Source organism: Acanthisitta chloris, unplaced genomic scaffold, assembly GCF_000695815.1.
Source record: "Acanthisitta chloris isolate BGI_N310 unplaced genomic scaffold, ASM69581v1 scaffold8138, whole genome shotgun sequence".
In the NCBI taxonomy this organism is placed as follows: Eukaryota; Metazoa; Chordata; class Aves; order Passeriformes; family Acanthisittidae; genus Acanthisitta; species Acanthisitta chloris.
This window is the reverse complement of record NW_008688641.1, coordinates 3,709-27,197: the sequence shown is the minus strand read 5'-3', so window position 1 is coordinate 27,197 and position 23,489 is coordinate 3,709. Positions and strand designations below refer to the sequence as shown.

Here is a 23,489-nt window from a genome sequence, read left to right as displayed (position 1 = left end):
TGTAATTACTCCTTTTGTAGCTAAAAACAGTATCATTAAGAATAATGGCATCATTAAGTACTAGAAGCTATTACTGGGGGTGAATTTGCTGCACTGATAATGAAGCTCTAGACAGGAAATGAAGATACTAATTACAAGATAAAACGCCTACTCAGTTAATTGGAAGCAACAGCGAATAAAAAGAAATGCATTTGCAAAAGTTCCTGACCTCTATCATTCAATAAGATGTTGTTTGGGTTCAAATCGCGGCACACAATTCCTTCTCTATGTAAAGCATCAAGGGCTACAACCATTTCAGCCGCCCATCTTTGAATGCAATCCTCGGGGATATAAAACCTGGAGGTTATCGCTAATCTTTTGTCGAGGTCCTGAAAAATTTGATGTATTTCCTTCTCCCCTGATACTACTTTGTCTTCCCTCTTTGGTGCTGTCTTTTTACTTTCAGCTGCTGGTGACAAAGCCAAGTCTGTTTCCTCTTTCCCAAAGTCTTCAGTTTGATTGGAAAACAGCAACACTGCTTCACTTCTTAATGTGTCTCTGTCCAAGCTAACATCTTGAGCACCTGAGAGCGGGTTGGAAACAAATGAACTTTCTTCTTTGCTGGTCACATTTAAGGAGCAGGCTCCAAGACCTTGAAACAGAGCTCCATCTTCTGAACCACCTACCTCCTGGTCAGATGTAAAGAGTGTCCCAAGAGCTCCCTGAGTGACACCACTTTGTCCATTTGCTTCCCTGTGGGAAGGATCACCCACTTCTGGTGTCACATGATTTGGCTTTTGATCAAATGATTTGCATGGCTCTACAGAATTATTTAATTGCAAGACATCAGGTGTTTCTAATAACTTTACTTCCAACATGTCCCCATCAGTTTTTGTAAACTTTGCTGGCCTTGAGACTGCTACCTCTTCTGTTTCATCAGACATACCGGGTAAGTTTATTAAGAGATCAGGCCTCCCTTCATCAATGCTATTTACATCATCAAAAGCAGCATCCTTAAAGGAGATAACTGGCACAGAGTCATTGGAACCCCTGCTTACAGTGTCATGAGCTCTCACACCCATTTTGCTTTCTAGGGCATCCAAGCTCCTGTCATGATCTGGGACAGAAAACAATGGCTTCAAAGGCTCTGATTTCAGGTTATGTAACTTTTCTCCAAAATCAAGCCCCAGGAGCTCACTAGTGCTATCTTTGCTGTCTATCCTGAAGAGTTCCATGGGGCTGTTCTTTGACTTCGTCAATGAGTCCAATATTCTAGTAGAGCTAGCTATTTCTGACTCAGCGTCATCAATAAAAAGCTTTTGTTCCTGAGGTGCAACCTGAGCGGTGAAGTTATCGCTGCCAACACCTCTGCATTTCTGCAAGCAACTTCTCTCTTTGGTATGCAGACCTTCACCCTCCAGTTTAACCACTGGCTCCTCATTTAGAGAGCCAGAATCAACTTTTTCTTGCCCATATTCATTGCATAATGTTAAATAACTAGTAGTGCATTCTTCTTCTGAGCTGGATCCTGAGTCCATCCACTTCAAACTCTCTTGGCCGTCTTCCTGGTTGCTGCTGTCATCCTGAGAGCTTGGTGTCAGGCTGCTCTTCAGTGGGACCACCTTCAGCATGCTTTCCCCACAGCTTTCTCTGGAATCGGTGCTGCTACCAGTTCCTTTAGGACTAGGTGTTGGTTGCTCCAGGTAAATTTTTGTTGAACTGGATGTTCCAGGTTCGGGAATTTCAAAGCTCTCTTCAGGGCTTTTGTTTAAGAACTTACTGACATAAGACCACAGTTTTCCTCCTAAAAAAAAAAAAAAAAAAAAAGGAAGCTTAATTTCACTCAAATAGAATTGGTTTCATTATGAAACAGGAAAACACCTTCTCTGTTGCTATACACTATATCCTCATGTCCACAGCGGCAATCGTTCCAGGAACCACAACTTGCATTTCAAGTAGATTTGTATTATTACATAAATATTTAAAGAGCTTCATCTGAGATTAAGCTGCTGCTTTTTTGTTTTTAAACTTCAGTGAAGTCTCATTTCAGAGTCTGTCTCAAGTTGCATGGTGGTCACTACTCTCCATCTGCTGTCTCAAAAGAAAGCAAAAACTAAGGAAGATCAAATGGTTTAGTGCCCATCACCAGTTCTGTCTATAGTGAATAATTCTGTATCACAGCTCTAAGCCATGAGCAACATTAGTGGAAATGAACTAAAAACAAGTTAGAATTTCAGTAAGGGGATGGGAATTACCTCCTATTGGCAGGACATTTTAAGGATCTGTTTCTCTCTTTGAAGAAGTGAGTATTTTAGTTAAATATTGATATATTTCTCCCATTAACTTCAGAAGTAAAAAACGTTTTCTATGCTTTGCTGCACCACACAAGGATTTATCAATACTCTAAGTTACACTGGCAAACAAGTTCATTCACAGTCTTTAAGAAAGTTAGAGCCCCAAAAGAAATAGCTACATTTTAAAAATACAGAGCAGGATGCTTTTTGTTTCCAAATCCTCTACTTATTAAAAACGCTTACAGACTTCAAAACATAATTTGCACAAAATAAATCAAGAAGTTACTGCATCTCTTGACTGTGCCAAAGAATTTGGCTTAAAGCTAGCAAGTCTCCTTTGATAACTTAGGGGAAAATGCAAAGTCAAGACATTTCAATTTAAAAGATTGTACAGAAATTCTGGAAAATGCAGGAGTTCTAACAAAATCTTTGTAGAAGAAAAAAATAAGTATCCAGCCCATTGGGCATCTGCAAAGTTTTGGGTTGTTGGGTTCTTTTTAAGTTATTTGGATAAAACAGAGTTTTATATTTTTCCAAAATACAGTCTTTAATAGTTTGGGGGGTTTTTTAACACTCTCTGTATAAGGCAAAATTCCTTTAAAAAGTACAATAAAAGAAGAAACTATTTATCATTGCCTAGGAACAATTTTTCTATACTCCCAGGTAATTCAAATATAACTTATCAAAGGCAGAAAAACCTTGAAACTTTAAAAATTAATTTGAATAATATAATGTGGAGTTTTCCTGCCCTCCATCCCGCTGGCTAAGACAAGAATTGTTTTTGAAGGGGAAAAATAAAACCTCACTGGTTGTGGTAAAACTAAGTATATTAAAATATTAAGAGGGAATTCTAACAGCATGAATCCAATGGTAAAAATGACAATTTAGATCTGTTAATCCACATGGTTTCTGCCATAAGCTACAAATGGACTTAGCACCAAGTCAGAATGGTCTTAAACTGATTAGGCAGAAGTTGTTCACCCCATAAACACCAATAATTCTTTTCTAATATTACACTTTTACATTTATTCATGCTTTTGCTATGAGATGGCAGGGAGAGAAAACAACAGAAAAGAGAATGAGAAAGCAAGAATATAGGTATTTTTATACGGGTGTGAAAGAGTTTCTCTTCTTGTTCATACTTTCATCCATAATAATTACATTTATCCTTTAAAATTTCAATTAAATTATTGTATGTAACGTTCTTTAAATAAAAACATTTAAATAAAATAACTTGGCCCAGTTTATTAACAAGGCATGGAATCATTCAGGTTCATTTCATACCAAACAACAAAAAACTCATTTGATAACCAGGCCCCTGCTGCATTTAATAAATTACAGTGTTAAATTTTAAAAATAATATAGCTGCCTCATCCCACCTGCATTATATTAATTAGGACAAGCTTAATATTTCCATCTTCATAATAATAGTGTTCCCAACTTGTGCTTCACAAATTTCTTATGGAAACACAAATCTCAGGTTTCCAAGTGTGCTCACAGATCATGATCCATGAAGACTCACATTAGATTTCTGGAGTTTTGGACAGTGCTTGGCACAACAGCACCTCAGCCTCCGGGCATGGCTTTAATGCAAATATTAACACCATCAGTGCTTCCTCAGATGCAAGTGGAAGAAAAAGTATTTCTAATGGAGGCCTGTTTTGAGCTTTGACCCAGGGATGCAGAAAGCTCAAAACCTTATTCCTGTGATCTCTTGCCACTGTCATTACTAGACACCAGGTGTGCTTTTATGTGCAACACCAGAACAGCTCTCACTGACCTAAATGTTTCGTACCCCTATATTAAGTTAAGAATGGGCAGGGTTACCCAGCAATATGAAAAAAGCAAGAATTATCCATGCACAACTTAGCTTTCACCAACTGCTACATGAAGCTGTTCTCATGACAACTCCAGTTATCACGAGACACTTTCCCCTCACTTCATGCAAGATTTCACCCAGATCCACTAGATTTTGGCCTCTACTCAGTCTTATTGCGGCTGAAGAAAGAAGACACAAGAAGGGTTAAGGAAGGAAAAATGGCATGTTGAGATGGAACCTTCAAAAATCCACAGAAAAATCACTGGAAAAGTCAAGAGGTTCAGGCTATGTTTTTAAAAATGTTCGATTTCAAACACTTTTAGCAAACCTAAAAGTTGCAAAAGACAAAAAAAACCCACCCCAACTCTTTATTCTTACAGTGTTCAGGAATTCGCCACTGTCCACTTGTGAAAACAGAGATAAGTGCAACAATAATTCATTTTCTATTTATAAATGTATTATCTTACCTTTCTAAAGAGAAGTTGCTCATTAGTAATGACTTGTACTTAGAAATCACAGTGGAAATGACTACTTACTGCAACTCCAGCTTAGAGTTAAATGCAAGTAAATTAAAAAAAATTATTATGTCCAAATGTGTTTACATACAAATATTTCAAGACTGGCCTCCTGGTCAAGTGGAAATACGTAAATAAATGCCATTCAATAATTGTGTTCTGTAGTGAAAAACAACAATTTTATTCCTTTTTGAAAATGTCCCATCCAGGGTCAAACAAAAGTGATATTTGTATCTGGGTATGTAATTATGCCTTTATGAATGACATATTAATAATCTTCCCCCCTCTCCCCATGTGTTGTGTAAGATCAAGAAAACCCATTAGCAAGCCATGCTAATATAGTATCAGGAATCTATAAAAACTAAAATTACATAAATCAATCCAAACAAGCAAGCTTCAGTCATTGTCAAATAGTCCAACAGACTAAATAACTATAAAGGCTACTGTATTAAGCTAAAGTTTATTAGTGTTTAATACCATTTCAGTATTAACCTAACTAATTATTAGGTTTGTTTTCTTCTACCATGAACTGACTCTACAGTCAGTCTAGTTCATTCTTTGTGGTTTTATTAGCACATGAAAATCATCAAGTTCCACATTTTTCTGCAGTTAATCAGTGTAAAATTTTTTATTAGCAGTGCCATACTTAACCACATTTCCACCATTCTGGAGGTTATACCTCTGCTTCCAGAGGCAGAATCTAAAAAGCTAGGGTCCAAAATAATCAACAGGAAATTTCAGCATAAAGTGAACAAGTGATGAAGTCAACTAGGAATCTTGTTATAGTTCCATAATATTTTTATATTCTCCCAAACATTTCTGCAGCTTTTTGTTTACTAATAGCACTTGATCCAGGAACATCAACAAGAATATATAGAGACTATATAGTACATATCACAGGATAAAATGAAACCTAACAGATCATCAAATTTAGTATCCTAAACATGCTTTTGTTCTAGCTGACAACAAAAATTCATGACCAGCTAGATTTATCCTCACCCAGTCTTCAGACACTTACCATTTCAGCTTGACATCCTGAAAGACTGTCTGACTAAGGAGACATACTCCAATATAAATCAAGGGTTCTTGCTAGCTTGGCCCATGAGTTTACTCTGAAGGATGATATAGTCCAATTCCTGCAGAACTGGAATGCAGTTAAGAACGCAGCAGTCATTGTATTTAGGAAATCCCAAACAAATTCAAAGTGAACAATTCAGACTTCCAAGTAACTATAATCAGATAGGGGGATAAAACAGAGTTCTGAAAGACATCTGCTTGAACAATTCTCCAAAACTGGGCCCAACTCCCTACACATCACTGCATAAGAATTTTTTTATGGCCAGGAGTAGCAATCCTAAATCATGCACCTCATGTGAATTAATAACCTTCCTTGTTGGAAAAGGAATGGCCTTATGATTTTCACAGAATCACTGTCCTCCTTTTCAGTAAAGACATGCCTACTGGCAAACTTCTTTATGGTCATGCAATGACCACATAAAATTATGCCTGTGCAGCTTCTAGGCCAAAAGGGAACTAGACACACAGGAACTACCAAGGCACAACAATAATGTTTCACAGCATCCCAATGGCAGCTACAGTGGAGTTGCAGCGTACACATGAATGGGAGGCTAATCTCCCACCTAATCTCTAACATGACAGTAGTTACAAACACCAGTCATATACATACGGTCTGATAGAAAGTTTGCTAGTTTAGGCAAAGCTCCCACTTCCCAAAGCACTTTGAGCAAAAGCTATTATTTCAAAGCAGCCTCCTGAAAAAGTCACTTGCCAAGGACCATATCACCTTTCCTACATTTTCTGATTGCTGTCAAATATTTACAGCTAGTATTATCTCCTTTCCTAAAGGCAAATCCCCAGCTTTGCCAGCCAGAATGCTACCGTGTTGTTGTCGATCAATTGTTGTGTGCAGCAAGCCTCTTCAGCATGAAGTTTCTTGAGTGCTCTCCAGATTGATAGGAACTCCAGCTTGTTTATGCTTAAAGAGATTTGACAGCTTCTAACAGCCACTTAAACTTTGATGTCCCATGGAAGCCCCCCAGCCTATTTTTGAAGCATCTGTTTCTAAAATTTCTGGAGTTAGTAGTGCCAAGAAGAAGCGAGGCCTTATTAACGTCAGATTGGCTCTCTAACACACTAGAACTTGCCAAGTGCTTTCCAACAAAAGCTACAAGATAACTTTATGGACTTTTGTGCTCCGGAAACATCCTTGAAGCCTCCAACTGTGGCCATAAGAAAAGCCTGTAAGAGAACCCAAGACCTCACTCACTGATTCTGAACATGTAACAGCATCATGACTTATCAAAAGAAAAAAAAAAAAAGGAAAAAAAAAGTCTTAGCCTTGAGCCTGTGGTCAAGCCTGCAGAATTCCATAAAAAACCCAATAGTGCTGCACTCAATGTGCAGTTAAAATCTACTACAAACAGCAAACACTGAGCTTCTCAGCAAATACACAGTGTCTATAAATAACATTAAAAACTCTGAATTTGCTGTAAGACAAGCTATTGCCCACCTAAATTACTATTTTACCACTGAACTTCCCAATGGTGTAGCAAACATACCTAACACAATAAAACACCATCACTTATAAATTTGACTGGCAGAATCTTCTTTCCTATTGGAATAGAATTATGTGGAGTATCAATGTTGAAACCATTCATAAAGTCATGGAATAGAATTTCACGAGACCATCATTTTAGAAGTACTGTCCTAGAAACTTTTAGCCTTTCCCATCATTAACTACAAGCACTTTCTCTATTTATACCTTGGTCTGAGGTGGGTGAAATTTTAAGACAGCTCTATCTACAGGGATTCCTGATTTTATTATCCTTGTAATTTAAAAGATGAGTACTACCCACATAAGACTGATGTGATTAAGACCATCATCAGTGGGGTGAACAAGACAAGTCCCTGCATATAATACAGCATAACTTTAGCCCTATTTTTATTTATACTTTATTCACGCAGAGCTAGAAGCTTTTCTCCCAAATCACTTTCCAGCATCAGTCTCCTGAGACAGGGTGAGGTGCACTGGCCATGCAGTTCTAGAAGCAACACAAAATTACTGCCCCCGTTAGGGATTTGGGATCAGGCCTTACACCTGCAATACACATTTTGTATACATTCTTGGGCAATTTATTCATCCCTTTTTAACTCAGCTATCCCTCTTTACAGCAGAATATATCACTCTTCCTCTCCCTTTGCCTGTTCTGAGCCCAGACAGTAAGTTCATGAAAGCAAGAGTCTATCCTTAATGAAACTAACCTTGTTAATTCCCTGATTATCAGAGAGAAGTCCTTACAGCACATCATCATTTTTGAATCATTTTGAGTCGAAAATTCAATCATTTTTGGATTCACCTCCGTCCTTTGCAAACAAGGATAGAAGTGAATTCACTTCCAAACTACTTACTGCCTTACCAGAAAGTGAGGGAAAACCTTACAGAGTTCACAACTTATACCTCAGAAAGACCAAGTCAAGTGAACTCATGTGTTGTGTATTACCATCAACAGCCCTCACCCACATCAAAATCCCTTCTGGTCCCTGCACCTTTCCCCTTCTTCTCCAGCACAGCCTACCAGTCCTCCATCCTTTCTGCAATGCTCCCCAGTTTCTCCCATGCTCCCTACTTCCTGTTCTCCTTCAGAGTTCTCCCTGTAGAAAGCACTGATATCTCATCTGTACCTTCTCTCCCAATATACCTCAAAATAACCCATCTCCCTCTCATGTCTCCTACTTGCATGGCTTTGACCCACAGCTGGGAGAGAGGCAAGATAGCTGTGGCTGACTCTGAGTACATATTTCCTCAGTGGCCAGCCAAAATGAGGATGCTTTACAGACATTGCCTTCACTGCTGGCAAATTAAACCAATGGTGTGGGGTGCTGCACAAGGCTCTGTGTGGCACAAACCTCATTTAGGAGGCAGTAAGTAAACCAAAAATCCTTCCCCCACAGAACTCAAAACATGTTACAGACAATGTTGGTAAAAACAAGACATTCAGGCAAAGCACATTTCACTGGATTTGTGACCATGTAAAAATTCAACTAGAAGAAAGTCATTCCTTTTTTAAGGACAACACCTCATTCATTCCAAATGTTAAGCTTTTTTTCTTAAATGAAAGAGCTCTGATCATGCAATGTCTCCATTTTTCTCACTGTTGTCATAATAAAATTATCACTTCCAGGAGATCATCTTCAGCAACTGGTCACATTATGCCTTACTTAAAATTTTTGTTCTTACGTCTGACTACTTCTCCACCCCAAATTCCACTACTACTTTACCCACTTTTCCATCCATCTTGAGGAATAATGTGCTTCCTGAAAAGAAGAGCAAAACTGTAGGTCTTCAAAAACTGCAGAAATACTAGGAAAAGTTTTTTAAATGATTATTTTATCCTGCCTCCAATTCTTTCACTATGCTAGCCTTAAGGGCAGCTGGTATCTGACCAGGGTTACGGGTGGGGTTTTTGTTTGGTTTGGGGTTTCTACAGTTCAGGTTGGTTTTTTAATACTGTTCCTTCAAACAAAATGTACCATATTATGTGGAGATCACAGTTCAGGTGAGAATCTCCAAGTCATTCTGCCAAATTACACACACCTCAAGAAAAGCAGCCTTGTAGAGAGCAGCACTGTAAACCCTTGAGATTGCCAGCAGGCAGTACTGTAATGTGAGGCTTTTCTTCATGCATCACTGCTCATGGCAAAATTAAGTCACACATAGCAGAAACAGTCATTCATGTTGCAAAGTTAACTTTAGCTGGCCTCATGTGACAAATTGTTCATGAAAAAGCCAAAATCTAAGTTACTAGGGAAAAGAGAAATAATATTCAACATAATAAAATTATCTTCTCTATATGTCAGATTAGTTCCTTCACATCATCCATTCTGACAGAATTATTAACATTTCCTAAAGACAGAACTATTAGCAATCTCAAAATTGATATTCTGCACTCATTCTAAACAAATATGGGCAATTACATTTAGGGAATATTTAAATCCAGGTGTTAGACAAAAAAATCAAAATGCAATTATTTTGTGCCACCTGTTCCCTGTACATTTAACAGGAATTTTATAAATAGTTTGAAGGCACAACTCTGTGGTGCTGCTTTGAACTCCTGTGTGATGCCACTAGCTATTTTCTTAAAAATCCAGATCAGAAAAACTATGCAATATTAACCAACAGGCAAATGTTCATGGTTTTTAGCAGAGATGCTAAATTATTGCCATTTTAACTCTCAGATGCTAAAAAGATTTCCTAGCCAAAGTTTAAAAAAGTAGCCAAATACTTTATCTCTGAGACAGTACTATAAGTAATGCGGATAGTTGTTGCAGTTAAAGCACTCACTCTCCTGTAGAAAATAAACAGTTGGAAGCTTTCAGTATTGCTACAATTCAAGTAACCCATCAGGATTTGAGGCCATTTGAAACAGGAATCAGATCTGCTGCAGAATGAGAGGGGAAAAGAGGGAGGGACAGAGGAAGGAAGTGGAGTGTCTTACATGACATTTCTTAGGCACACTAAAAATATTTTAACGAGATGTGTAAGAGATTAATTTGACAATGAAATGTACCATCGATTAAAACTTAAACCTTTGACTCTTTTCAACAATATGCTTAAACGAGAGACAAACCTTCTGCATGCTGTAACACGAGAAAGACAGACTCCTCGGAGATGATGTACTTGTGCAGACACACCATGTTGGGCACACAGCGGGGGATGATGGTCGTTCTGCTCCTGCTGTACTCACTACTTTTCCTTAGACCCTGACAGAGAACAAAAAGGTCAGTTGTACCCTCAGTTGCCTTTGGAGCCTGCTGTGCTCTGTGTTTATCAACCAAACTAATCTATCCGAGTTACTCTGGGCTTCAGAGAAACCACTCATCTGCTGCTCTATGCCCCTCGGTCCCCCGAGGCTGTGCTGATGGCATCTGGCGCATTTCCAGAGAACAGAAGATGGCACAAAGCTGCCATTAAAATCAATTACATGGGTCAATGTTTTTATTAGAATCTCTCTCAAACTAAGTCATCAGGATGACACTCAGTTATTTCCCTGTGACCTTTTTTCAAAATTTTATTTTTGTGTATGACAAAAAAAGACACTATTAAAAAAATTCAATCAAGTTCTAAAGACAAAAGGATGCCTTAGCCTTACAGGTAATCCTCACATTTCCATTTTACTTTACTAAAAACAACAACCACCGCAACAAAAAGGAAAGGAAAGGATTAGTTTCCTTGAGAGGCAATGATTTTTGGGAGGTAGCAGAGAGATGAAGTTGCCAGAAGTGAAAAAATTGATGTGGGAGGGTGAAAGGGAGGGGAGAGAGAAAGAGAAAAAAAATTATGTCAATAGTGTGACCTATTACAATATTGATAAACATAGGCAGTTAAATGGGAAATTCAATGTTACCCTATCTGCCCAGCAGATAATGGGAGGTTCTAATGTACAATATTCACAAATAAACCTTTCTGAGGAACAAACAGGTTTTCTGTATCCTGCACATACTTAAGACAATTCAAAGGTCAGATGCACAAAGCTAAGGCAGGACATACTTAAGACAATTCAAAGGTCAGACGCACAAAGTTAAGGCAGAGTTGTAAGGCATATCTGAACCAAAGTTACAAAATGTTAACAACTAATTATGGCTTCATGTTTGGGACACAATTTTTTTCAGCCCTTCCTGCCATAAGCAGTGGAATTCATGTCAAGGGGAGCCTGAAATAATGGCCACAATAACAATACTCGTAACAAAACTAGTTCTCAGCATCACAGATGCTCTGAGCATATTGGGATCTTGATCTGAACACTTTCTGAAACATAAAAGAGTAATGTGAAAAAATTTATTCTGACCAATTAACTATTCATTAATTCAGTTGGTTAGTAACATTAAACTCAGTTTTCACAGCCCATTGATGTAAAACATAAGGAAACAATTTTGAGTAAGACCAGTCACCCATTTGATCCAAAATCCACTTTGGCCAATATCATATTCTTCAGCTAAAGAAGACCAAACACAAAGTGCAGTGGATGCACTTGGGTTAAGGAGAATTTTAACCTGCAGCAGCAGCCTGCACATGTCCTGAACCACCAGGGCTTTACAGATGTTCTAAAGAGCACATTAAATCTGTGATTCTTTACCAAAGCCTGCTAAGGTGTTGGCCTCAATAACCAGTGCCAGCTCAAGTGACTAAATCAGCACATCTGAGCACTAGGGATGTTACAGGGCAAGGAAGGGAATGTAACTGAATATTGACAAAAAAAGAATTCCAGTGCACTAAAGAGGGATGTATGTATTACCAGAACAATATATTGCAGGGATAACTCTATGTATTACATACAAATCTTTGTGTGATGGTGTAATTTAGGAGGCCATATAATAAAAGATTATTAATAAATAACAAAATATTTTACTCACCTTCAATATAAAAGTCTGCTGTGTTCTAGTATCCATTACAAGCAAAACCTAAGCAAAAAGTATTCAGAGAAATATTTGAGATTCACAAGAGTAAGTTAACAAAACACAGTTCTTAAATCTAATTTTGAATATTCTTACAAAGTGCTACCAGCAATTATTTTTTTAAAAATTAAAACCCTGCAGCACACAGATGTGATAAGGAGTCTTTTATTTTTTTTAGGAAAGAAATATCAGTGAGGATATAGCTGTCTATTATTAAGGTAACACCAAAAAAAGAGGATTTATTTAGGGAGAACAGTGTGGATGAGTTTGCTGCAGAGAGGAGAACACCTACAGCTGCAAAGAGCATCTCTGTTAGTGGTGCATCATCTCTACTTGAAAGCACTTGAAACGCAGCAATGAGAGAAGCAACTATGCTCTCAGCAAGCTCCATTTATTTGTGTGTTGAAAACAAAACAAACAAAAATATAGATGTGTATATACATCTAGGTAAATGCATCTGTAGAATGCTGGAACCCTTCGCATCTCCATCTTCAAATCACCCTGCTCAGGAACTAACTGTTTTCAAAACTCCAAGAACACAGATGTGCTTGAAAAGCACCAGCTGCAAGACAGCTACATGAGCAGCACAAGCTCAACCCTCCTCTAGGAACAAGAGTGTGCACTCACTGTTTATTTACAACAGATATTGCAAACTTCCAGTTCAGTACATTCACATACAGTATTACCAAAACATTTAGGCTGCAAAATCAAACTCCTAAAGGCCTTTGAATGCCAACACTGGAGCTACCAAACTCCGAGTTAAAAGGGACAAGATGCAGCAACTCCAAGTCAATAGAAAAGCCGTAGTGAAGACCAAGTCAGCTTGCATCAAATGAGACTTCTTGCAGAGGAATGACAAGTAAGGGCTAACATGGTGCTGGATTCTTCAGGGGATAGAAGGGTCACACAACACACAGTCTCCCTTATGTCCCTGCTGTGTGGGGCAGTGATGCAGCCATGCCCTGCTAACTCTGAAAGGGTGATGCCTACCAGGTTGACATGCTGACTTTCCACATGCCAACGGAACTGTGGAAACATCCTTCCCATACAGTGCCCACAGTGAGGTGAGGCGGAGACATGGGGAAGGCCCAGGCAGCTGGGCCAGGAGAGGAGCTCTCCAGGCAGGGTTGTGCTGGCTACCCCCACGCAGTAGCAACTTCTCCTCCTTGGGATGACCACATTCAAAACACTGCTCTCCATCTCTCCCCATCACATCTCAAGCAAGAGAAGGAGAACTGAAATCTTTTCTCATCATTTCTCTCTCATCAAATCTCATCAAAATAAATAAAGTGACAGACAACTCTCCATTTCAAAGACCTCCTCTCACTAGGGTTGCACCCAATTTCTACATCTTCGGGGGCTAAGGGGGAATCAACAGAAGCTGGCGCTACTGAGATTTTTTTTTTTACAAAGGAATGACACACAATTTCCATGTCAAGGGCACAGTAAGGAAAGACAAATGTCCCCAGACTGCTGAGTTTACCGAACAACATTTTAGGCCTCTTTCCTGGGGCTTCCAGAAACAGTGGAAACCAGCTCAATACATAACAACTGTAAAACTGGGTTTGCTATCCTTGCTTAACCAAAAGGTGTAAGTTTAAAATGAAAAGTACCCCACACCAACCAACAAAAGAAAACCAACAGAACAAGATAAGAATAAAAGCAACTTTACATGAGGTGCCAAAAGAAGATAAAAACGGTTTGGGAACGTCTATGTGTTTATAGTCACTTTCCTTCCTCTTCTCCCAAGTTTGTTTCTAACTAGACACTTTTCACATTGAGTAAATAAATACGAGAACATATGTGATTTTTTTTTAAAATGTGCCCTTTGACTGTCAATATCTCCCAAACAGGTGTTGACTAAATGATTATAAATTGGCCTCTGGATACACCTCTTCAACTGAGCCGTACAGGACTGGCGATAATATAATTAGACCTAAAAACATCAGGCTGGTGAATGCTTTCCATCTGTTTGGCAATAATGTTTAGTTAACAATAGTCTTTAAAAGAAGCACCTTCAACTTCAGTTCTTAAAAGTTATTTATAGGGCCATTCTTAACACACCAGCACTCTTGCTAAAGAGAGCTTTAGTCACTTGGAAATTATTAGCCATACAGCTGTATATGGAAAGGAATGGCAGCATTTAACATCTGCATCTCTCCAAATTTACAAGCATCAACCTCATTTAAAGTCATTTCTTAATGAACAGTTCTGTGGTCTGTATTAATATTATAGTTGCATGCACAAAGATCATAAGGAGCCAAACATTTTTTAATACCAACAGTAGGCCAATCAGTAATGAAGCTGTCAGCATAAAGGACAGAATAATAGCTTCTTTAACCCTCAAACAGGATTTGTTCATTTGTAGAGTAGAAGACACCAATTTAAAAACTGCTCATGGGTTTGCTCACCTTTATAAAGACAAAAATCTAATTTGGTACTAATTTGATACAATTGTCTTTCCAATAAAAGGCTCCTAAAGCCATCTTTTATTCCATGATAAAACAACTGCTATAACTAAAACTGTCATGAAATAATTACCTTTGATAGCATACCTTATTGCACAAATACAATTAATGTATTCCTCCCTTTCATTTTTCACACTTGCTTATCAGCACTGTATTAGCATATGGTGCAACAGAACAGATTACTGAGCCCTCACCCTGTAAGACGACATATAGAATGAGTACCACTAATGCGAATAAAGCAGACAACGGGTCCCTTTAGGGCTGCCTTCATCTGCTGTTATATTGCAACATCAAAATCAAAGTAGCAGCCACAGTTTTATAACTGCAATAACAACAACTAATATCAGTGTGCCTTTGAGGTTAACTACCTAGATGGACTACCCAGTCTTACCAACCAGCTTCTTTCTTTTTGCTTCTCATCAAGCATCATACCTTCCCTAACCGATTATCATCTCATCTACAGCTCTGCTTCATTTTATGGAGAATTGTTTCCTTGTTGATTCAGTATCAACCTTTCTGCAAGACTGTTTACCTCAAAAGGGACTCCAAGAAGCCCAGCAAGAACCATAAAAGTAACTTCAGAAATTCACATAGTGTGGGCCCTGCCAGACTGCAGACTTTACACCAGCCCACCAAACCAAAAATCCCCTTCAAGGGAAGGCGGCCTGCACGCACATTACAAAGAGCTGGTTTAACCAGATTCTCCCAAATAATTAAAGGACTGCACGAATGAACAAACTGCTGTTGGAAAACTGACATTTCAGAAAGGGCTTAGTCCAGAACAAGAGGGTCACAACTGTATTTGCTTGACTTTTTATGATGCATCCATAGCAGAACAAGGTCAGCAGCACTTGGAGGCACTACCAGGCTGCTGCAGAAGGGTATAACTACGTTTGCCACTGAACCAGATGCCAACTTATTCTCCTCACCTCATGCTTTACAGCCAATTTATAGATAGTAGTGCAACAAGTCTTTCCTGTTTGCATTCCTTCACACTTCCGTCCCATTGCAAAAAACCCAATTTCTGTTTAAAATGCAAAGTGACAAGTCTCCACCCTACACAACTGCACAAAACAGGATTCCACAGAGCATTCTCTACAACATAAGTCTGTTATTTTCCAGAGCAGACCGCATAGAGATGTTGACATTAGAGTAAGCTGCTTCTAGCTCACACAAGTTGATGGAATCTCTTTCACCAATGATGACTACTGTGTAACTTGTAATATTTAATCACACCTAACAGTGCCCTGTCAGCTGTAACATGGAGCATCCTATCTCAGAGAGGAGGGAGAAGAACGCACAGGAGGGCATTATTCCTGGGCACTGAGCAACTAGACTGCGACACAGAAGGATACAGGCAAAATCCTAGTTGTAATACTAATGTACGAACATTGTCAAGGTCTGTATACCTCACTGGCTTTTAAGGCACTGTTCCTTGCTCATTTTTTTGCATTGAAGACAACCTCAAGATGGCCAAAACCACTGATACGTAAATAGCAGTTAGCACAAATAAATACTTAATGCAAACAAGTGTCTTCAGCAGCACAGACATCCCTAATTTTGTACAAGCACTTGAGCTCTCCAGTACATCCAAAAAAACAAGGGAACACAACAGTGCTGCATGGCAGCATCTCAGTAAAGTGGCAGATAGCAATACCCTTCTGTGATGCCAAAGAGGATTTTCTACTTATGAATTCCTTTTTTTCCCCCTCTAAGTCAAGGGTTAATTCTGATGCTGACAGCAGCTACTTAAAAATATTAGATTCTTAGATTTGATTTACAGTGTACCCAACAGCTTAGTGGAAAATAAATTCAATTCAATTCAATATAGTAGGTACAATTAATTGGAGAAAAATAAAATAAAACCTGCCTGGTAAATAACCATAGCCTAGCTTTAAGAAAACAGTTAATTTTAGGATCCTTTAAATGCACAGAAATTAGCAAATGTTTCAGTATGCTAATTTTTTTAATTAAAAGATATTTCTACAGTAAAAGCTCTTTCATATGCACTACTGATTCTTCATCAAACGTTAAGTTTCCAACTTAACACCAGTATAGCCAGTGGCAGCCTGAAGGTTTACCATCTGCTGCCACCCAAAGTCACGGTGGCCACCTTCAGAACATATGCATCAAAGCCCTGAGATAAGAGACTGAAGGAATACTGCAGAAGTCAGCATAAGGGGAAGCACAAACCCAGAGGCAGACAACAGGCAAGTCACCAGGAAAAAAGAACATGGTGAACCATTAGTCACCCTACCGAGCACCCAACCAAGGTCGTGGGGGACAGCACTGGAAGAACTAAGGACTGCTCTAACTGCACTGCTCTCCTGCAGTGGCTTTAACAAAAATGCACAAATCCTGTCATGCTGCAGGCATTTGTTTCCATAGTTTCCCTTTTTTTTCTGGGATTTTTCTCCCCCTCCCTTCTGCCCTGCCCAGCATCTCATACTGCTTTTTCCCTAGTCCCCACTCTTTCAGGACATAGCACAGAACATACCTGTGCTTTTTGTTTACTTCAGCAGCTTTTAACGCTAATCAAGACAAACACCTCAACACATTTGCTTACAAAAATGTGACTTTAAGATCACTAACATAAGTGAAAAATTGCTCGCGTCTGATCAAAGAAAATGGAGTAGGATCCCTCACTGCAGTACCAGACAACAGAAAGGTTTTGAAGACAAAGCAAAGCTAAGGGACTACTTTTAAACCAGCTCCATTTTGTTATTAAATTGCCACTCTACAGCAAAAACACATCATGTAATAATGTCACCAGTGGGGCATCTATTCATTCTGGTCCTTATCTACTAAACTTACCTACTAAACATTCTGGTCTGTATCTATTAAACTTGAATACATATTTGATCATCACCAAGGATTTTTCTCCTCGTGTTTACCCCACCAGTTGGAAAATCCTGTTACAGGTAGTGACAGACAACCAGGAATGAGACAAGCTGTCCACCTGATCCTAGGCATGAGTTTTTGGGACCGCAAGAAAACCTTAGCAGGGGCTGCAACACAGCTGGGTGCAAACTTGTGGTGATGAGGCAGAAGAAGTGGTGCAATTCCTCCTGCTCTCCTCAGCTGGGCTGGGTGTCACAAGGCAACCAGGATTAAAAGATCTACTCTACACAGATTTATTCTTGTCACTTTTCAGATTACACCACCCAGACTCTCACTCGTCTCCCTCTGTTGTTACAAAAAGAGATTACATTTGGCTAATATGTATGAAAAATGTGATTATTGCTTATCCTTGTACCTGTGCAATATGAATGATCTTCACTTTGCAATTATTCCTCCTTTCAAAAGATTATTCTAAGGAACTTACAGCTCATATATTCTATGCCTTGCAATAATAGTGGACTTACAAGATAAACAGTGCAGCTTTAAATAATGAAAATGCTAAGAAAGCAGCATATATTCAAATCTGAGTTTTTAAATACTTTGAGTTTGTAGGCAACAGAGAAGAAAGAACACTTTCTTAGAGCAAACTAAAAACTGGCTAATAAAATATGAATGGTGAAATATTAACCTAGAAAATATATCTGGCAGGTTTTACTAGAAAATGCAGTTTACAAATATGAAATGCCACTTTGTATCATACAGTAATTGCCTGACACCAGTTATGTACTAAGCAACTTAACAGTTAGATAAACTTAAATAATCTCGGACTAAATGAAAATATCTCTATGAATTGTTTCTTTCTGGAGGTCAGAAGATACATATAGTTCAGCCTGCACCGGAACATCCAATAATCTAATTTCTATTTTCTAAAGGTAAGGGCAAAATTTGCATTACTCTACCAAATCTTAGGACTGTTTTATGTCAGATGAAATAAAACATTCGCTAAAGTCACAATAAATTTTAGTGAGACAAACAAGAAAAGCTAGAGCGAGACTAAGGGTTATAACAACAAACACTCTGAAATGTTCAGATTAGTATAAATTGAAAGATTTCAGGAAAACAAGTGGCAGGTGTTTGAGGGCAGGGAAGAAGGGACAGGAGTCTTTCTAACTGGCAGAGAGATTGTGTTTTAAAGCTGAACAAGCTTTGTGACATAGGGCTTGAAACCTGACTGTAGCTTACGAATAATCCCACACCAGTAGGAAAAGGAAGGTAGTGAGCCAAGAAATCAGTTTTGACAATAACTCTGTAGTTGATTTGATTTTCTAGGGCTTGGCAAGTCACTTAAGAAACAAAAAATGTTATCAAAACATAAAACCAGTTCTTTAAAAGTTTACTTGTATTAATAGTTACTATTATTACTCAGTTTCAGCTTTTTAACCATTTTTGCCACTGCTGTTTTCCATTATGCCATGTCTGTATGTTTATTACAGCTCCCTTTCCCCAACACCTCTTGTGCACACACAGCCACTCATTCAAAACCATAAGCCTATCCAAAGATGCTTGACAGTGTGCACCTGAGAGCCAGGTGAGAGAAAACATCTGCTACAGTCAACTCGGTTTCACAGCCGCAATAATCTTTCATGTCACCTCAAAATAAAAGGCCAAATATTTAAGTTTCTAAAAAAATAACAGAACAGAGTTACCTGTGTCCTGTTATTCATGCACCACACACATACTGCTGAAAGAAAAGCTTATTTCTCCCATCCTCTGATTATATTTCATTAAAACTAAACATAGTCTGTTTGAATTCAACTATAGGTCTGCAGATTATGCATGAGAACTCTAAATTTATTCCATGTACCTTTTTTGGCACTTTCACTCACCAAGTAGACATGCAGCAATCACACTTTATAAATAATTAATAGTACTGATTTGGTTCTTCTGCATATTTTCAAAGTCAATGCACCAAAATGTATTACCATCAGAGTTATGACTTCTCACAATAGCACAGGAGACACAAAAACCTCCTACACTCAAGATTAACAAAATTGCTTCCAGTTCTTAAAAAAAAAAAGTTATCTACCTTTAGAATCCTTATCAGGATCTCCCAAAATAATTTCACCAAGGCCCTGATGAGGTATTTTATTTTATAAGATTTCATAATAAAGCTTAACAAACAGTGTATTGAACAACAAGCTTAAATGTGCAGACATCTATTGAAGAACTGATCACAGACACACCAGTGCCAATACAGACAGTGTGGCTTGATGGTAACCAGGGGAGGGGATAGAAAAGACATAAAAGACAGTCATTGGTTACAGAGGCATAGTTATTACTTAATGCACTCTGCTTTCAAGATGAATCTTTAAATTGAATGAATCTAAATAACAGAGGGTTCTAAAGAATAAGAAATTGGGTTTGAAACAGCATTGTGAAGGTATCCAGCAGCACCATAACAAAGTCGTTTCTTTAGGGGCCAGTTGTAGCTTCAAAGGAAAGATTTGCCTAGGGCAGAAACTCAGCACAGAATCTGCAACCTTGATTTTTAATTAGGCAAATTTTGAAAGCAAAACTCTTCCCTATTCCAAAAGAAGTTTTCTGCTTTAAGGTACATGAACTGATAAAATAATTGATCATTCCTGGTTGGTGATAACAGTAGCTACAATATTTAGGTATTGGTTTGTTTTCAATGCCGTACCCTTTGGTAACACGAACAAGAGCTTTGCAGCTCAGACAACAGCACCTCAGATTCCACAATGTTTGAAGGACAAAAGCCACCTTTACAATTAGATTGAACCTCTACTTTCAGAAACCTACTCACAGGCAGCCTCTTCACATAATAAGCATATAGAAATACCTGCAAACACCACCTCATTAACTTTTGACACCATGAAGTGAGCAAACAGAGCAACAGCAGAATGCAAGAAAGCTGGTTTCCTCGAGCAAAGTGTGGGTCCTCTTTGGTCTGCTGAAATAGTTGGATTTATACCACTGCCTTTGCATGAGAGCAGACACAGAAGGATGGGAGGCAAGGCACAGATATGGCCATTCTTCTCTGAATTTTTATAATAATTTAAGACATTTAGTAATTCCAAAATCCCTAACACTCTCAGATTCAACAGAAAAGGACCAACACAAGAAAAATTATTAAGGTGACAAGGAAGGTGAAAGGGCACACAGGCAAAGAATGACTGCACCCTGGGAATAAACTAGGCTGAAATTAAGTATCTAATTATTCTGCCTAGTCTAAATAGCCTGAAAAACCCAGAGATTCAGGTAGCAACAAGCATTCAGTCTGTGAAAATGAAGCCAATTCAAAACACTTCAAGAGGCTTCAAAAGAAGAACAAAGAGCAACATTACTCTAAAGGAAGGCACCAAACCTTTCAGCATCTGAAGGAAGGAAGGCTAACAGCTGGTTTTCTCGAGGCACCACTGTAGCAGGCAGACACCACTCTGGGCTTCAGAAGTGGGAGAACAAGTCTGCAAACCAACCACCACCAGTCAGTGTGTTTAAGCCAGTCTTGCCCAGTATTAGGCAAGACACCAGTGACCATGCCAGGGGATCTTTACTATCCACACCCCCATTTTCTGCTGAAACCAGGGCTAGAACAGAAGAGCATTTTTGAGCAAAACTGTGAAATGCTGAATCAGTTACAGCCTTGTGTCCAAAAGCATGGCAACTTCTATTCTGGCTCTGAAAATCAAAATCTGTTTTCATGAAGAAGCACACTATGTCATCTACTTGGCTCCAGAGAGGATACTTACACGTTCATTTGGATTTCTCCATGATGTGAGTTTTAGGGCATATGTGAGCAGAGAAGGAGGCAAGTAACAGCAGTGGTGAGGAAGGAAGTGAGATGGTGCTTTAAACCAGAAGCATGAGCATCATCTCCAGCACACAAAAACATGTGCATGCTTTTGCTTCATATTCACATGCATTTTGTGTATGCCAAAAATAGAACATGCTCTGAAGATTTGGGCTTAGAACAGTTTTTCATTTGCCTCACAACTTTACAAATGCTTAGAAACATGTGAAAAAAAGGCAGTATACTCAGAATAAGACTAAGCAGTTGACAAGGAGAATCTATAAGTAGGAACACAGAGTACAAAGGCACCTGAAGGAATACAGTTCCCTTTTCCACACAATAACTAAACATGAACTCTGAGCCTTATGATATTGTTTACACACGAGCATACCAGCTGTATACACAGGCCTGTTACTCCCTGCACACATCTCCAACACTAAGATCTTGTACTTTTGTCATCATTAGAACCCTGAATTCTTCCCAATTCTGCTTCAAAGATCCAGACATGTTCAGCTCACACCTGGGACACTTACTGAAACTCTGCTCAGAGACATCTAAGGAGATCTGGTATCACCAAGGAAACCAAAAGCTTCATTCTGATCAAGCATCTTCTCCAGTAGCTGTTCATTATTCTTAAACAAGAATGGAGATACTGAAAATATCTTTCTTGATTCATTTCCAACACTTCTGCAGGCTCACATTGTCAGACTAATTCACAATATCCATGCCTACTGCATCCATTTAGTGGCTACCAATTTAGTTAGTGCCCATTAATGCAACAGCTAGGTGTTCCTTCCAACCTGTCTCACTGAGATGTATACAGAGTGGACTACAGGCTACATTCTGTACTTATAGCTGACAAAAGAAGACAAAATGAATATGAAGTAAAGCTGAGAAAACATTCTGTGCTGTAAAAACAACCGTAATACCTAATGTATATAGCCCTCTGAGGAGAAGTTAGCAACTTCTGCACACAGTTACAACAAAACAAGCAAAGAAAAAAAAATCAGTCCCAATAGTTAGGTTCAGTCTAACAAAATAAAGAAACCAAGATATACAGACCTTAAGAGGTGAGCTACAAGTTTTCTGATGAACATAACAAATGCATAAATTGACCATGCATCAGTACCCTCAGGCACATACCAGGGATCACATCAGGAACTATCAAAAGGCAAAAGGGAATTGCCATGGCAAAAAGGAAACAATCCTTTACAGTCTGCATTAACCATTGTCACATTGCTGAATAATACATCATCTTAAAAGTATTTGGTAAGGTGATAACTAATCAGCATTATCAAAACAATTCAGCAATTCTTCTGGTCTCTTAATTAGGCTTACAAAAAATCTGTATGGTCCTTTAGGTTTACAGAGGGGTATTATCCCAGGATTTTGGAAGACATTATTTGCATGACTTAAAAATAAGCTTCGCTTCATTGCTGAATCTCTATCTTGGCATGAGATTTCGATTCCCAATTCTTGGGGAAGGACAACAATCATGTGTGTCCCCCATCCCCATTTCAAGTAAGAGTTCAAAAGCAGGATTTTCTACCTTTCTGTATTTCAAGTATCCACCAGACTGTTCAGCTGAAAACACATCAGCTCGTCCTTACCCCAGTACTGTAACCATGACTTCATTTTTTAAAAACAGGCCTCATTCCACTGAATGCCACCAAACATGTACCTTATCCTTTAGCTCAAATACATTTTGCATGACCTTACATGAATTGCTTAGATAAAAGCTTTTTTTCTTCTACTTTTGTTATTTTAAAGTGCAGATGCATTTGAGTCATTTTCCCCTTTTGTTTCATATCCTTAAGATCCGCAGCTTCAAAGACAAAATGTCAGCATGCAGTCGATTTATGACTGAATTCTTGAAGGGACACTGAAGAATTACCTTGTCAATCACCCCAAGGACTCTGAAGGTCTTCAGTTCCTCGGCAGGGCTCCTTAGGTTCCAAGAGGGCCTTGAACTTAGTGATCCTGGAGGCTAATGGAAGATATCAAAGATTATACATCAATCAGGGTGGTACTTGAAGGAAGACTGCCTGCTGAAGCAAATGCCAAGCCGAAGGAAACTAAATTTATCATAAATCAGAGAGAGTGAAGATGAAAGGAGAAGTTTTCTGTTTGTCCTTAGTGGGGGGGAAAAAAAACAACTTGCAAGTAAACAGAAGTCAAGATAACACTGAAAATAAAAATTTTTAAAAAGAAAATAAAATAATTAATTTTTATATTTTCTAGGCTTAATGGAACCTGGTAATTGATTACTCAGTTCTTACCACATCACAA

At 38.5% G+C, this 23,489-nt stretch overlaps 1 protein-coding gene across 1 annotated transcript in view; it reads right to left on the bottom strand.

The window, feature by feature from the left end:
- The window catches only part of RPS6KC1 (ribosomal protein S6 kinase, 52kDa, polypeptide 1), a 39,359-nt gene extending 16,178 nt beyond the window's left edge, over window positions 1–23,181 (bottom strand). Inside the window, exons 1-4 of the mRNA XM_009081105.1 lie at window positions 23,095–23,181; window positions 12,039–12,086; window positions 10,256–10,388; window positions 209–1,783 (exon numbers count right to left, since the gene is read on the bottom strand). Coding sequence (XP_009079353.1) covers window positions 209–1,783; window positions 10,256–10,388; window positions 12,039–12,074 — 1,744 coding nt within the window. The 5' untranslated portion in view covers window positions 12,075–12,086; window positions 23,095–23,181. The remainder of the gene's footprint in view (window positions 1–208; window positions 1,784–10,255; window positions 10,389–12,038; window positions 12,087–23,094) is intronic.
- Window positions 23,182–23,489: the final 308 nt, after the last annotated feature.